Source organism: Pan paniscus, chromosome 21, assembly GCF_029289425.2.
Source record: "Pan paniscus chromosome 21, NHGRI_mPanPan1-v2.0_pri, whole genome shotgun sequence".
NCBI classification, from domain to species: Eukaryota; Metazoa; Chordata; class Mammalia; order Primates; family Hominidae; genus Pan; species Pan paniscus.
Window position 1 is genome coordinate 39983109 of NC_073270.2, and position 16403 is coordinate 39999511.

Sequence of the window (16403 nt, forward strand, 5' to 3'; positions counted from 1 at the left end):
CCCCTCACCTCCCGGACAGGGCGGCTGGCCAGGCGGGGGGCTGACCCCCCCACCTCCCTCCCGGACGGGGCGGCTGGCCGGGCGGGGGGCTGACCCCCCAACCTCCCTCCCGGACGGGGCGGCTGGCCGGGCGGGGGGCTGACCCCCCCACCTCCCTCCCGGACGGGGCGGCTGGCCGGGCGGGGGGCTGACCCCCCCCCACGTCCCTCCCAGACGGGGCGGCTGGCCGGGCAGAGGGGCTCCTCACTTCCCGGTAGGGGCGGCTGGGCAGAGGCGCCCCTCACCTCCCGGACAGGGCGGCTGGCCGGGCGGGGGGCTGACCCCCCCACCTCCCTCCCGGACGGGGTGGCTGGCCGGACGGGGGGCTGATCCCCCCACCTCCCTCCCGGACGGGGCAGCTGGCCGGGCAGAGGGGCTCCTCACTTCCCGGTAGGGGCGGCCAGGCAGAGGTGCCCCTCACCTCCTGGACGGGGCGGCTGGCCAGGCGGGGGGCTGACCCCCCCACCTCCCTCCCAGACGGAGCGGCTGGCCGGGCAGAGGGGCTCCTCATTTCCCAGTAGGGGCGGCCGGGCAGAGGCGCCCCTCACCTCCCGGACAGGGCGGCTGGCCGGGTGGGGGGCTGATCCCCCCACCTCCCTCCCGGACGGGGCAGCTGGCCGGGCAGAGGGGCTCCTCATTTCCCAGTAGGGGCGGCCGGGCAGAGGCGCCCCTCACCTCCCGGACAGGGCGGCTGGCCGGGTGGGGGGCTGATCCCCCCACCTCCCTCCCAGACGGAGCGGCTGGCCGGGCAGAGGGGCTCCTCATTTCCCAGTAGGGGCAGCCGGGCAGAGGCACCCCTCACCTCCCGGACAGGGCGGCTGGCCGGCGGGGGGCTGATCCCCCCACCTCCCTCCCGGACGAGGAGAGAGGACGCTCCTCACTTCTCAGACGGGGTGGCTGCCGGGCGGAGGGGCTCCTCACTTCTCAGACGGGGTGGTTGCCAGGCAGAGGGTCTCCTCACTTCTCAGACGGGGCGGCCGGGCAGAGACGCTCCTCACATCCCGGACGGGGCTGCAGGGCAGAGGTGCTCCCCACATCTCAGACGATGGGCGGCCAGGCAGAGACACTCCTCACTTCCCAGATGTGATGGCGGCCGGGAAGAGGCGCTCCTCACTTCCTAGATGGGATGGCGGCCGGGCAGAGATGCTCCTCACTTTCCAGACTGGGCAGCCAGGCAGAGGGGCTCCTCACATCCCAGACGATGGGCGGTCAGGCGGAGACGCTCCTCACTTCTCAGATGGGGTGGCGGCCGGGCAGAGGCTGCAATCTTGGCACTTAGGGAGGCCAAGGCAGGTGGCTGGGAGGTGGTTGTATCGAGCGAAGATCACGCCACTGCACTCCAGCCTGGGCGCCATTGAGCACTGAGTTAACGAGACTCCGTCTGCAATCCCGGCACCTCGGGAGGCCGAGGCTGGCAGATCACTCGCGGTTAGGAGCTGGAGACCAGCCGGGCCGACACATCGAAACCCCGTCTCCACCAAAAAAATACGAAAACCAGTCAGGCGTGGCGGCACGCGCCTGCAATCGCAGGCACTCGGCAGGCTGAGGCAGGAGAATCCGGCAGGGAGGTTGCAGTGAGCTGAGATGGCAGCAGTACCGTCCAGCTTCGGCTCGGCATCAGAGGGAGACCGTGGAAAGAGAGGGAGAGGGAGACCGTGGGGAGGGGGAGAGGGAGAGGGAGAGGGAGAGGGAGAGGGGGTTCTATTTCTTAACTTAGGTAGTGGCTACTACTTTCCTTGTTTTTTAAAGTTAAATTTCTTTCTTTCTTTTTCTTTCTTTCTCTCTCTTTTTTTTTTTTTTTTTTTGTTTTTTTTTTTGTTTTTTGAGACAGTTTCCCTCTTTCACCCAGGCTGGAGTGAAGTGATACGATCTCAGCTCACTGCAACTTCCTCCCCCTGGGTTCAGGCGATTCTCCTGCCTCAGCCTCCTGAGTAGGTGGATTTATAGGCACCTACTCAGGAGGCCACCACCTGGTTAATTTTTGTATTTTTAGTAGAAACGGGGTTTCGCCATGTTGGCCAGGTCGAACTCCTGACCCCAGGTGATCCATTCGCTTCAGCCTCCCAAAGTGCTGGGATTATAGGCGTGAGCAGCCGGCCCAGCCGGGTTGAATTTATTTCTAATTTGCCTTCCTAATTAATGCCCATTAAAGCTAGATGCTGTTATTTGAAAAATGGTCTTTTTAGCAACAATCAGAAGCTAAAAATTAAAAACAATATTGCTTTTGGAAGAGATCAATGATACAGAATAAAAATTTTAAATATATATTTAATTTTATGTAACTAAAATATTATCTAGTTTACAAATATTTCATATTTCTATTCCAAATGTTACTATATTGAATCTTTATGAATTCTAGACAGCATGATATAATAATAAGTTTCAAAACATTATGATAACTATTCATGATGTAATTTTTCCTCTGCCTCCACAATCCAAGTTTACCAGTCCTAGCTCTTGTCTCATTAGGACCCAGTCCTGTACTAAAACAAATCTGAAGTCTGATAAATTAATGAGAAATATTATTGGCACATTAGCCTTTTAATAAAGGTCATCAATATCTTTACCTGAAGAAATAGTTGGACTGGGTGCGGTGGCTCACACCTGTAACCCCAGCACTTTGGGAAGCCAAGGCGGGCAGATCACTTGAGGTCAGGAGTTTGAGATCAGCTTGGCCAACATGTTGAAACCTTGTCTCTACAAAAAATACAAAAATTAGCTGGGCGTGGTGGCAAGCACCTGTAGTCCCAGCTACTCGGGAGGCTGAGGCAGGAGAATTGCTTGAATCTGGGAGGCAGAGGTTGCAGTAAGCCAAGATCACACCACTGCACTCCATCCTGGGCAACAGAGTGAGATTCCATCTTAAAAAAAAAAAAAGAGAGAAAGAAAGAAAAGAAATAGTTAAGTGCTCTATCGGTTAATAGATATTGATGGAGCAAACATGATGTTCTTGTTCCAATCCATCATGATTCTTACAATCTAGACGGAGTTGGCAAACTTTTTCTGTAAAAGGCCAGATAGTAAATATTTTATGCTTTGTGGAACACACAGGGTCTCCGTTGGATATTCTTTTTTTTTTTAATAGAATCATTTAAAAATGTAAAAACCATTCTTATCTCCAGACTGGATAAATGCCATATGAAATGTGAGAAGGGCAAATAAGTACTGTAGTCACTCATTTGGGCTTTGATGACCATTAACAAATGATAAGTAAATAAATGTTTGTATAGCAAGCTAAGCACTGCGATCAGTGGGCAAGGACAAGCATCATATGGGGACCAGGAAGTAGCCAAGCTTGGTTGGAATTTATTACTTCCTGTGAGAAAATATAAAGCTGGAAATGATGGTGGAGAGCCCCTCTCATTGAGGAGTTAATGTCTTAGAAGGGGGATGCTATATATATATATATATGTATATATATATATATACTCTATATATATACTCTATATATATACTCTATATATATATACTATATATATGATATATATAGTATTACATATATAGTGTGTATATATAATATATGATATATAATACTATATATATAGTATTATATATATAGTGTATATATATATATACACACATACACACAAATGAACAAATATGGCTGAGTGGTGGCTCACTTTGGGAGGCTTAGGTGGGAGGATCACTTGAGCCCAGGAGTTCAAGACCAACCTGGGTAATAGAGTGAGCCTTCATCTCTACAAAAAAAAAAATTTTTTTTAAATTAGCCAGGTGTGTTTGCACATGCCTGTAGTGCCAGCTACTCAGGAGGATGAGGTGGGAGGATGGCTTGAGCCTGGGAGGTTGAGACTGCAGTGGCCCAAGATTGTGCCACTGCACTCCAGCCTGGGTGACAGAGTGAGACTCTGTCTCAAAACAAACAATGACAACAGAAAAAAACTATATGAGCTTGAGTTAGAAAATATAGGCCAGGTGCAGTGGCAGTGGCTGGCGGATCACTTGAGGACAAGAGTTCGAGACCAGCCTGGCCAACATGGTGAAATCCCGTCTTTACTAAAAATACAAAAATTAGCCAGGTGTGGTGGTGGGCACCTGTAATCCCAGCTACTCTGGAGGCTGAGGCACGAGAATCTCTTGAACCTGGGAAGAGGAGGTTGCAGAGAGCCAAGATCGTGCCACTGCACTCCAGCCTAGCTGACAGAGCAAGACTCTGTCTCAGAAAAAATAAAAAGAGTTAGAAAATATAAAATGCTTAGTCTGGCCAATGTGGTAAAATCCTGTCTCTACAAAAAATACAAAAATTAGCCTGGCATAGTGATGGGCACCTGTAGCCCTAGCTACTGAGGCAGGAGACTGAGGCAGGAGAATCACTTGTACCTGGGAGGTGGAGGTTGCAGTGAGCCGAGATTGTGCCACTGCACTCCAGCCTGGGCAACAAGAGAGAGACTCCATCTAAAAAAAAAAAAAATCCAGCTAGCAAATAAATAAATACATAAATCCAGGGGGCCTATGTCAACAGGTCCATCCTCCTGACACAAACTATACCTGCATTCGTTCTCTCTGGGTTTGGGAATCTAGGATATGAGCCAACATATATGCTTGTCTGAAGGAGCCACTTACCTCTTCATCTTTCTCACTGAGACTTAATTTATTAGCCTTATTCTGTGCATCTTAATAAAATCTCTGCTACTGTGAGGCCCTACTGGGGGCCTTTCAACAACTCTGCCCAGGCCTGGGGTCTCCTGGGGCCACAGACATTAAAAAAACACACAGAAGCAGCCAACACACCACCCTCTGGACAGCAGAGACCAGTGCAATGCATTGCTTTTTCTCTTTGCTCCAATCTCCTTCTGTTCCTTGTCTTTCTCTCTTCCTCTTCCCATCTCTCTTCTCTCTTCTTCCCTCATCAATTCCCCTTCCCCATCCTAAGCCTTGCTAATCCTCCAGCTCCACCAGGACACTTGCCTAACAGGGTCAAAACACCAGCCCAAAGAAGCACAAAGAAAGCAGGAAGGCCTCTTACCATACCCCTGACCCACCCACCTGACCACCTTCTCTGTCCCACTCAGGCCTCCTGGGATGGATGTCACCCGCCTACTCCTGGCCACCCTGCTGGTCTTCCTCTGCTTCTTCACTGCCAACAGCCACCTGCCACCTGAGGAGAAGCTCCGAGATGACAGGAGCCTGAGAAGCAACTCCTCTGTGAACCTACTGGATTTCCCTTCTGTCTCTATTGTGGGTAAGTCACCTAGCCTCTGGGCTCTGGCCCAGGAGAGGGGCTGCAGGAGATCAAGCATGCTTCCCAGGGTGCTACCAGGATCCACCGCCATGGTCACGGCTCCTTCTTGCTCGTTCCAGGAAATAATCCTGGGAGAATAAGGTGGCCCTTGACTCATTTGGTTTGGGAAAGCTCTGCATGCCACCAGTCTAATATGCAGCTTAGCATATGGTAGAGGCTCTGAAAGGCCTGAAGTTAAGACACTTGGTGAACTTTGTTTAATTTAGCATTTCTGAAACTTAATGAATCACAGAACTCCTATCAACAGTAACAAACTTCAGGAAATGCTCCAGAACATATGCAAGTCTGGGATGGACCAGTCCTGTCATGTCAGGGTTGGGAATGAAGGCTCAGGGGAAAATATGAGGGGCACTGGAGCCTGGCATTGGAGATCTGGTTTGACTTCACCTGATAATAATCATAGACATACCGTGTGGTAGGCACTGTGAGGTGAGTATGGTCTTTATTCATATTTCACAGTTGAGGAACTTGAGGCTTAGGAGAATTAAGTAACTAGCACGGATCACACAGTTTTTAACTGGCAAAGCCAGAATTCAAAATCAGGTACTTAACTCCAGAACCTAAGCTCAAAACTAATATCCCTTACTACCTCGGCTTTTGCTAGGAAACGAGGATATTTGAGGCTGGGTGAGGTGACTCACACCTGTAATCCCAGCACTTTGGGAAGCTGGAGGCATGAGGATTGTTTGAGCCTAGGAGTTCAAGACCAGACTGAGCGACATAGGGAGACCCCGTCTCAACAGAAAAATTTAAAAACTAGCAAGGCACGTGGCATGCACCTGTAATCCCAGCACTTTCGTAGGCTGAGGCGGGCAGATCTCTTGAGCTCAGGTGTTCAAGACCAGCCTGGTCAACAGGGTGAAACCCCGTCCCTATTAAAAATACAAAAATTAACCAGGCATGGTAGCATGCACCTGTAGTCCTAGCTACTTGGGAGGCTGAGGCAGGAGGATCACTTGAGCCCAGGAGTTTGAGCCTGCAATGAGCCATGATTGTGCCACTGCACTCCAGCCTGGGTGACAGAGTGAGATCCTGTCTCAAAAACAAACAAACAAAAACTAGCCGGGAATGGTGGTGCATGCCTATGGTTCCAGCTATTTGGGAGGCTGAGGCAGGAGGATTGCTTGAGCCCAGGAGGTCGATGCTGCAGTGAGCTATGATCACACCATTGCACTCCAGCCTGGGTGACAGACAGACCCTGACTCAAAAAAGAAATTTTTTAATAAATAAATAATCGGCCAGGCGCAGTGGCTCACACCTCGAATCCCAGCACTTTGGGAGGCCAAGGTGGGCAGATCACCTGAGGTCAAGAGTTCGAGACCAGCCTGGCCAACATGGCAAAACCCCATCTCTACTAAAAATACAAAAATTAGCCAGGTGTGGTGGTACATGCCTGTAATCCCAGCTACTTGGGAGGCTGAGACAGGAAAATCACTTGAACCCAGGAGGCAGAAGTCACAGTGAGCCGAGATCGCACCACTGTATTCCAGCCTGGGCAACAGAGTGAGACTCTGTCTCAAAAGAAAAAAAAAGAAGAAGAAGAAAGAAAGAAAAGAGGATATTCTACACATATCAGACAGGGAAGTGGAGGAACATCAACATTTATTGATCTTCAGTGTAACAGACTTTTCACTTTATAAACAGACTTCATTTATCCTCAAGACAATACTGCAAGGCAGATATTATGGAACCTTTTTTGCAGATGAAAAAACTGAGTCTCATGGAGGATAAGTAAGTTACCCACAGCCACATAGTCATTATATTGGCAGAGTCAGGATTCAAATCAGGTCCTCCTGGCTCCAGAGCTCTCAGGAATGGAAAATAGGAAACACAGGTGCATCTGCGTACAAAGACAGGAGTCCATTTTCTGGGTATCACAATGTTCCTGTGCCTGCCACAATGGAGATGAAGGAAGGGGCACCTGGGGTGGCTCTGAGTGGCCCAAGCTCACCTAGGTCGAGGGACCAGGCCCCACAAGAGCGTCACAGGCAGATCCCAGTGCCTGCTTGGATTTCCCATTTGCCTTCCCTCAGAGGACACATTGCTATCAGTGCCTGGCTCCAGATCAGCAGCCGGGCTAACAAGAACCTACTGGCTTGAGTCCTACAGTGTGACTCATCCAGCACGCTTCTTCTCCTCTCCCTGACCTTGTGACTTCCCAAGCCCCCTCTGCCCCTCTCACTTCACTGCAGCTCAACGTCCCCAGAAACATCTGACTTTGCTCCTTTTGTCTCTCTTTGAAGCGCTGAACAAGAAATCCAAACAGATCGGCAGAAAAGAAGCTGAAAAGAAAAGATCTTCTAAGGTAAGGGCAGGGAAGTTCTGGGAGTTCTCATTGTTGGGGTGAGACTGGACTTAAAGAAGGAGGACCCCCAGGCTCTGGCTAGGAACTAAATGAAAGATTTTTCAGGCCTATATTAACAAAAGAAACTGAAAGCAACTAAAGACTTCCTGGCTTGAGCTCTGAGCCAGACACCCACAGAAGCCCAGGGAGCTGAAGTCCACTGAGCAAAATAGGTTACGAAAAGCAACTTCCTCTACTAGTTAGCCCCTGCCTGAAATTTCACCATCACTCATACTTTTGGATGAATGTGGTGTTTCCCAAATCTCAGTCATTTCAGAACCACATTTATAACTTTGCCATATCTGAGTTCCACCTATTTATTTAACATTATTTGTTTAAAATTAAAACTTAGGCCGGATGCGGTGGCTCACGCCTGTAATCCTAGCACTTTGGGAGGCCAAGGTGGGTGAATCACCTGAGGTCAGGAGTTCGAGACTAGCCTGGCCAACATGGTGAAACCCTGTCTCTACTAAAAATACAAAAATTAGCCAGGCGTGGTGGTGGGCGCCTGTAATCCCAGCTACTTGGGAGGCTGAGGCAGGAGAATTGCTTGTACCCGGGAGGTGGAGGTTGCAGTGAGCTTGAGCCATTGCACTCCAGCCTGGTGACAAGAGTGAAACTCTGTCTCAAAACAACAACAACAAAAAATTAAAACTTAAAAAATGCAGTTGACTCTTGAACACATGTGTTTGAGCTCATGGGTCCACTTATACATCGGTTATTTTATGTCTTTTTTTTTTTTTCTTTTTTTTTGAGATGGAGTTTTCACTCTCGTTGCCCAGGCCAGAGTTCAGTGGCGTGATCTTGGCTCACTGCAACCTTCACCTGGCGAGTTCAAGCGATTCTCATGCCTCAGCCTCCCGAGTAGCTGGAATTACAGGCACATGCCACCATGCCCAGCTAATGTTTTTGTATTTTTATTAGAGATGGGGTTTCGCCAAGTTTGTCAGGCTGGTCTCGAACTCCTGACCTCAGGTGATCCACCTGCCTCAGCCTACCAAAGTGCTGGGATTACAGGGGTGAGCCACCTTGCCCAGCTGACTTTTTAAATTGGAAAATATTTTTGAAGATTGACAATTAGAAAAAACAGGTGAATCTTGTTACCTAGAAATATTTTAAAAATGAAAAAAAAGTATGTCATTAATGCATAAAATATATGTAGATACTAGTCTATTTTATCACTTGCTACCATACAATATACATAAATCTATTATAAAAAATTAAAATTTCCCAAAACATATGTACACACAGACAGTACATACCATTCAAAATAGAAAGAAAATAACCAAATGTAAAGATGTAGTACTAAATCATAACTGTGTAAACAACTGCAGTACATACTGTACTACCATCATAATTGTGAAGATAACTCCTGTTGCCATTGCGGCGTGCTCAGGTGTTGCGAGTACGTGCTTACAACGATCTGTGAGCTAATCATCTCTGCACAAGGAGTCTCACCAGGAAATCACATATTGCAGTAAAATGTGGTCCCTCAAGGTTCTCGTGTATTTTTCAATGTGTTTAATGCAATATTGTAAACCTTGAGTAGTACCAAGGGACCCATACTAGGTGCTACTAGTGATTCTGGAAGTGTTCCCAAGAAGCAAAGAAGAGTCATGACATTACAAGAAAAAGTTGCTTGAATTACTTGATTGATACTATAGGTTGAGGTCTGCAGCTTTGGTTGCTATTTCAGACAGACAATACATCTTGTAAACAGATGAAGTAAACTTACGGTATCAATAAATACAGTACAGTACTGTAAATGTATTTTCACTTCCTTATATTTTCTTTCTTATAATCGATCTCTACTTATCCAATAATTTTAATAATATTTTATTTTCCCTAGTTTACTTGATTTTTTTTTTTTTTTTTTTTTTTTTTTAGAGATGGGGTGTCGCTCTGTCACTCAGGCTGGAGTGCAGTGGCACCATCTCGGCTCATTGCAGCCTCAACCTCCCAGGCTCAAGTGATCCTCCTGCCTCAGCCCCACAAGCAGCTAGGACTACGGGTGTGCACCACCATGCCTGGCAGATTTTTGTATTTTTAGTAGAGATGAGGTTTTGCGGTGTTGCCCGGGCTGGTCTCAAACTCCGAGTTCGGGCAATCCACTGCTTCTGTCTCCTAAACTGCTGGGATTACCTGCATTAGCCACCATGCCCAGCCAGTTTACTTGATTATAAGAGTACAGTATATAATACATATAACATAAAAAGATGTTAATCCACAGTTTATGTTATCAGTAAGGCTTCCTTCTGGCCAACAGTAGGCTATTAGTAGTTAAGTTTTTGAGGAGTCAAAAATAATATGAGGGCCAGGCACGGTGGCTCACACCTATAATCCCAGCACTTTGGGAGGTTGAGGTTGGCAGATCACTTGAGTCCAGGAATTCAAGACCAGCCTGAGCAACATGATGAAACCTCATCTCTACAAAAAATTTAAAAAATTAACTGGGTATGGTGGTGTGCTCCTGTAGTCCCAGATACTCAGGAGGCTGAGGTAGGAGAATCGCTTGAGCCTGGGATATCGAGGCTACAGTGACTTGTGATCATACCACTGCACTCCAGCCTGGGCAACAGAATAAGACCCTGTCTCAAAGAAAAAAAGGATTTTTGACTGTGTGTAAAGAGTTTGTGCCCCTAACCCCTGCATTGTTCAAGGGTCAACTGTATATAATTATGATAGAAAACTAGTATCACTTACCATAAATAGAAGGTAACTATAAAAATAAGTAAAGTTGGCCGGGCACAGTGGCTCACACCTGTAATCCCAGCACTTTGGGAGGCCAAGGAGGGTGGATCACCTCAGGTCAGGAATTTAAGACCAGTCTGACCAACATGGTGAAACCCCATCTCTACTAAAAATACAAAAATTAGCTGGGTATGGTGCTGCACGCCTGTAATCCCAGCTACTCAGGAGGCTGAGGCAGGAGAATCACTTGAACCTGGGAGGCAGAGGTTGCAGTGAGCCAAGATCACACCACTGCACCCTAGCCTGGGCGACAGAGCAAGACTGTCTCAAAAAAAACAAAAGCGGAGGGGGGGAAGTTAAAACATTGTTAGTGAATTCTGGGTGAATGGATGGTATTGCCTACCAAAGGCTCTAAATTTGAGGCCTAAATCTCTGTGTTAAAAGGCATAATGGCCAGACGCGGTGGCTCACGCCTATAATCCCAGCACTTTGGGAGGCTGAGGTGGGTGGACCACAAGGTCAGGAGATCAAGACCATCCTGGCTAACACGGAGAAACCCCGTCTCTACTAAAAATACAAAAATTAGCCGGACATGGTGGCGGGCGCCTGTAGTCCCAGCTACTTGGGAGGCTGAGGCAGGAGAATGGCGTGAACCCGGGAGGCAGAGTACAGCGAGCCGAGACCGTGCCACTACACTCCAGCCTGGGTGACAGAGCGAGACTCCGTCTCAAAAATAATATAAAATAAAACAAAAAATAAAAGGCAGATTAGGCCAGGCACGGTGGCTCATAACTGTAATCCCAGCACTTCGGGAGGCTGAGGCAGGCAGATCACCTGAGGTTAAGAGTTAGAGACCAGTCTGGCCAACATGGTGAAACCCCGTCTCTACTAAAAATACAAAAATTAGCTGGGCGTGGTGGTGAACGCCTGTAATCCCAGCTACCTGGGAGACTGAGGCAGGAGAATCACTGGAACCCGGGAGATGAAGGTTGCAGTGAGCCGAGATGGCACCACTACACTCCAGCCTGGGTGACACAGCAAGACTCCATCTCAAAAACAAACAAACAAACAAAAAAGGCAGATTAGACAGTGTTAGAAAGGCACTAACGACACGTTAGCACCAAACTGACCCTTTCAAGTTGAAAAAGATTGAAAAAAGAATCCTTTTTTATTGTATAATTCAGGATCATTTAACATTCACGTACCACCTAAAATCATACCACCATTAACACAGGTTCCCACTTTGGGAAATACTGGACTGAGGCATTGCTGAAATGCACACCTTATTCCTGTCTTAGTGTGCCTCAGTTTATCATATCAACTGTAACCAAAGCAAGGAGCACTGGATTAGGTATTAGGAGGTAGGATCTGGCACTGTGTGATCTTGAAAGTCCCTGCTCTTTTCTAGGCCTATTTTGTTGTAAAGTGACAGATAAAAACATATAACTGACAAATATATATTTATATGCTAAGCACTGGGAACATAGCAGTGAATAAGAAAGATATATCTTATCCTTGGTCTCATGGAGTTTACATTCTTGTGGAGAAAACAGGTGAACAGCAAGTAAATCAATAAATAGGTAAATAAATTCAGATGTTAAAGAGTGCAAAGAAATTACAGCACGGTAATGAGACTGAAGGGAAGAGTGGTCTGGGAAGGCCTCTGTAAGGAAGTAGCATTTAAATAGAGTGAAAAACTCAGTAACCTAGAGCAGCAGCGTCCAATAGAAATACAATGTGAGGCCAGGCGCGGTGGCTCACATCTGTAATCTCAGCACTTTGGGAGGGCGACAAGAGTGAAACTGGCTCTCAAAAAAAAAAAAAAAAAAAAAAAAGAACTGTGATGTGAGCTACATAGTTTTAAATTTGCTTATGGCCACTTTTTTTTTTTTTTTTTTTTTTTTTTTTTGAGACAGAGTTGTGCTCTTGTTGCCCAGGCTGGAGTGCAATGGCGCAATCTCTACTCACAGCAACCTCCACCTCCCCGGTTCAAACAATTCTCCTGCCTCAGCCTCCCGGGAGTAGCTGGGATTACAGATGTGCCACCATGCTGGGCTAATTTTTGTATTTTTAGTAGAGACGGGTTTCTCCATGTCGGTCGGGCTGGTCTCAAACTCCCGACCTCAGGTGATCCGCCTGCCTAGGCCTCCCAAAGTGCTGGGATTACAGGCATGAGCCACCACACCCAGTTGATAACCATATTTTTTAAAAAAAAGGTGCAATTAATTGTAATATTTTATTTAACCTAGTGTATTCAAAATGTTAACATTTCAATATGTGATTAATTTAAAAAGTTATTGAAATAATTTATTATTTTTGTTGTGCTAAATCTTTGAAATCTGGTGCATAGTTTACAGCACATCTCATTCCAATGCTCAGTTTTGACAAGCATAAAATGTAGTTCTAACTAAAAAGTTGTGTTTAAGAGGAAGAATATTTTTATATTGCTTCAGTTTTACATTTTAAATTTAAATTAATTAAAATTAAATTTGAAAATTCAGTTTCTAGGTTGCACTAGACACATTTCACGTACTCAGTAGCCACAGATGACCAGTGGCTACCTGTATCGAAGGTACAAAAACCAGTGGCTATTTCCTTCCCAGGAAAAGCAGCAGCAAGCTGTGGCAGCAGTGTCCAAGACAGCTCCTGCTGGGTTCCTGCAGCAGGAACTCACCTGCTGCGTTCCGTGCACAGCGGGGCAGCCAAGTTAACAGGGGTCGGAGAGGCAAGCAAAGGCCAAATCTCAAAGGCCAAAAGAAAGTTCATGTTTCATTTTAAGTTCAAAGAGAAACCACTTAGGCCGGGCGTGGTGGCTCACGCCTGTAATGTAAACCCAGCACTTTGGGAGGCCGAGGCAGGCAGATCACTTTAGCTCAAGAGTTTGAGACCAACCTGGACAATAAGTGAGACCCCGTCTATAAAAAAATAGAAAATAAAATAAAAATAAATTTAGCCAAGCGTGGTGGTGCGCACATGTGGTCCCAGCTACTTGGGAGGCTGAAGTGGCAGAATCGCCTGAGCCCGAGATCGAGATTGCAGTGAGCCGAGATCGCGCCACTGCAGTCCAGCCTGGCTGACAGAGTGAAACCCTGTCTAAAAAAAAAAACAAAAAACAAACAAACAAAAAAAAACACAAACTAGGGAGAAGACGACCAGGGCCAGGCAAGAGCCAGGTAAGTCTGGATGGGGATGGAGGTGAGGGAATCTGACTGGGGGAGCGGGCGGTGGGCGGTGGGCAAGCCAGCGGGGAAACCTCTGGTCCGGGATCTCCCTAGCCCGAGGAGCTCCCAGGCAGAGGTGAGGACCGGAGGGGTGGGCGTGGCCGGCTCATAAAGCCCCGGCGTTTCCCACGCAGAAGGAGGCTTCGATGAAGAAAGTGGCGCGGCCCCGGACCCCCCTATCTGCGCCCTGCGTGGCCACCCGCAACAGCTGCAAGCCGCCGGCACCCGCCTGCTGCGACCCGTGCGCCTCCTGCCAGTGCCGCTTCTTCCGCAGCGCCTGCTCCTGCCGCGTGCTCAGCCTCAACTGCTGAGCGCCCCCACTCCCGGCCGCGAGCGGGCAGGGCTTCGGGGACGCGGGGCGCTTCTCGGGCGGGTGATCCCTAACAGGGCGGCTTCCCAGGGCTGCAGGCGGGCGGAGGTTCCAGGAGATGGGACTTCAGGGAGACCTGGCTTGGGCTAAAATCGAAATACAATATATATACGCTGCTCGAAGGTGTGCGGCTGTTTCTGTAAAGGTCCCGAAAGTTCTCGGTCCCTTCGCCACGGAGTCCCGCGCTGCTCTCCCGGGGCTCAGGAAACCCGGGCGTCCCAGCCTCACAGCTGCACTCCCAGTCACCGCTGCTGCCGACCTGGGGGTTAGGAACGAGGCTATCCCCTGCCTTTAAACCTGGGAACACCCGAGGCTGCCTCCAAAACCAGGAAATTCAGACCAGCCAGGAAGAAAGGAACAGCCTTTCAGTCTCACACATTTCCTCCTAGGTGCTCCCCTCTCCCCAGGGGGAAAAAAAAACGGAAAGAAAGAAAGAGGCCAGGCGCGGTGGCTCACGCCTGTAATCCCAGCACTTTGGGAGGCCGAGGCGGGCGGATCTCCTGAGGTCTGGAGATCGAGACCATCCTGACCAATATGGAGAAACCCCGTCTCTACAAAAAATATAAAATTATTTGGGTGTGGTGGCGCATGCGGTAAATCTCAGCTACTTGGGAGGCTGAGGCAGGAGAATCGCTTGAACCCGGGAGGCGGAGGTTGCAGTGAGCTGAGATCACGCCGTTGCACTCCAGTCTGGGCAACAAGAGCGAAACGCTGTCTAAAAAAAAAAAAAAAAAAAAAAAAAAACAAGAAAAAAGAAAGAAATCCGAGGCTGGACGATCACTTGAGGCCAGAAGTTCAAGACCAGCCTGGGCTACATAGTGAGAGACTCCCCGCCACCCCACCGGTCTGTACAAAAAATTTTAAAAATTAGCCGGGTGTGGTGGCGTGCACCGGTAGTCCCAGCTACTCAGGCAGCTAAGTCAGGAGAATCACTTGAGCCCTGGAGTTGGAGGCTGCAGTGAGCTATGATCACACCACTGCACTCCAGACTTGGCCACAGAGTGAAACTCTGGTTAAAAAAAAAAAAAAAGGAAATAATCATTCCTGTTCTTGTTATAAATCCAAGGTAGTGTCCTGTTCCCTCTCTGTTCCTTAACACAAGAAACAAACACACACACCCCCACACAGGAAAGCTGCCAGATGCTTGTTTTGTTTTCTGTTATTTAGGTTGCAGTCCTACAGGGCAAGAACCTTTTGTTCCTTGTACCACAGTTGCTGCTGAGTAAATGTCATATTGGGAAGATACCGCAGTCACTCCTCGTACCACAGTTGCTGCTGAGTAAATGTCATATTGGGAAGATACCGCAGTCACTCCTCGTGTTTTCCAGACACTGTTCACCAAGCAGGCACCATTTGGCCCCCAGGGGTGAGGCCAGGATGCAAAGCTAAAGACTCAGTCGATTAGTAACAAAGCCACTTGGCTGCTGGGTCCAGACAACCACGTGGAAGACCAACCCATTCATTCATTCATTCAGCAAATGTGTATTGAGCACCTAGTGTGTGCCAGGTGCTGTGGACATAGTGGTGAAGAAGTCCAATATGGATCCTCTCCTTACAGAGCTTATGGGCCAGTGACCCATGGCCATTGTCTCTTGTTAGAGGTTAGAACCGTTGTTAGCATATGTGGTCTATTCCCTCAGACTATCAGTTTTGGTTTTTCTTTAGAGATGGGGTCTTGCTATGTTGCTCAAGCTGGTCTCAAACTCCTGGCCTCAAGCAATCCTCCTGCCTCAACCTCCCAAAGTGCTGAGATTACAGACATGAGCCACTGGGCCCAGCCAGTTCTTGCTTTTGTTTGTTTGTTTGTTTTGAGAAAGAGTCTCACTCTGTCACTCAGGTGGGAGTGCAGTGGTGCAATCTTGCCTCACTGGAGCCTCCAACTCCCAGGCTCAAGCTATCCCCCAACCTCAGCCTCCCAAGTAGCTAATTTTTGTATTTTTAGTAGAGACAGGGTTTCGCCATGATGGCCAGGCTGGTCTCAAACTCCTGGCTTCAAGTGAACCACCCACCTCAGCCTCCCAAAGTGCTGGGATTACAGGTATGAGCCACCACGCCCCACCTCCTTCTCCTTTTCAGAATTCCTCCTCAAGCCTAAAGTGCTAAGAGCATGGTCCTGGGCCTCTCAAAACTCTGCTGGTCTAATGACCAGAACTGAAACTCACATTTGTGACTCAGAGTTATGGTTTGATTGTTGTGAGAATCTGGGACCGCCGTCTCCAACACCATTATTCATTCTATTTCTGTCTCACACACATAGGGTGAACTTGACCTAGGAAGATTTGCCCTACCTTTGTGGCCACTGATTGATTCAGGATCATTTCTTCCTGAAGGGCATAGCCTTAAACTTGTGCCCAAAGTTCTCATAGTGTGGCCTTGAACAAGCCTTTTTTTTTTTTTTTTTTTTTGAGACGGAATCTTGCTCTGTCACCCAGGCTGTAGTGTAGTGGCGCAATATGGGTTCACCACAGCCTCTGCCTC

The 16403-nt window shown here is 48.2% G+C and overlaps 2 protein-coding genes across 3 annotated transcripts in view; one reads left to right on the forward strand and one right to left on the reverse strand.

Moving 5' to 3' along the window:
- The window catches only part of AHCY (adenosylhomocysteinase), a 50111-nt gene that overhangs the window by 1964 nt on the left and 31744 nt on the right, over nt 1-16403 (reverse strand). The window contains exon 11 of one of the 2 annotated variants that reach the window (XM_055104973.1): nt 4383-4452. The exons of the other annotated variant lie outside the window; for it this stretch is intronic. The gene's annotated coding sequence lies outside the window, so the exon portion shown is untranslated. Of the gene's footprint in view, nt 1-4382; nt 4453-16403 lie in introns of those variants that run through there. 2 annotated transcript variants of the gene reach the window in all.
- Nucleotides 4461-14687, forward strand: ASIP (agouti signaling protein). The gene is made up of 3 exons (XM_008957196.3): nt 4461-5239; nt 7543-7604; nt 13690-14687. Exons 1-3 carry the CDS (start codon nt 5080-5082, stop codon nt 13864-13866), a joined length of 399 nt encoding a protein of 132 aa, XP_008955444.1. The 5' UTR covers nt 4461-5079; the 3' UTR covers nt 13867-14687.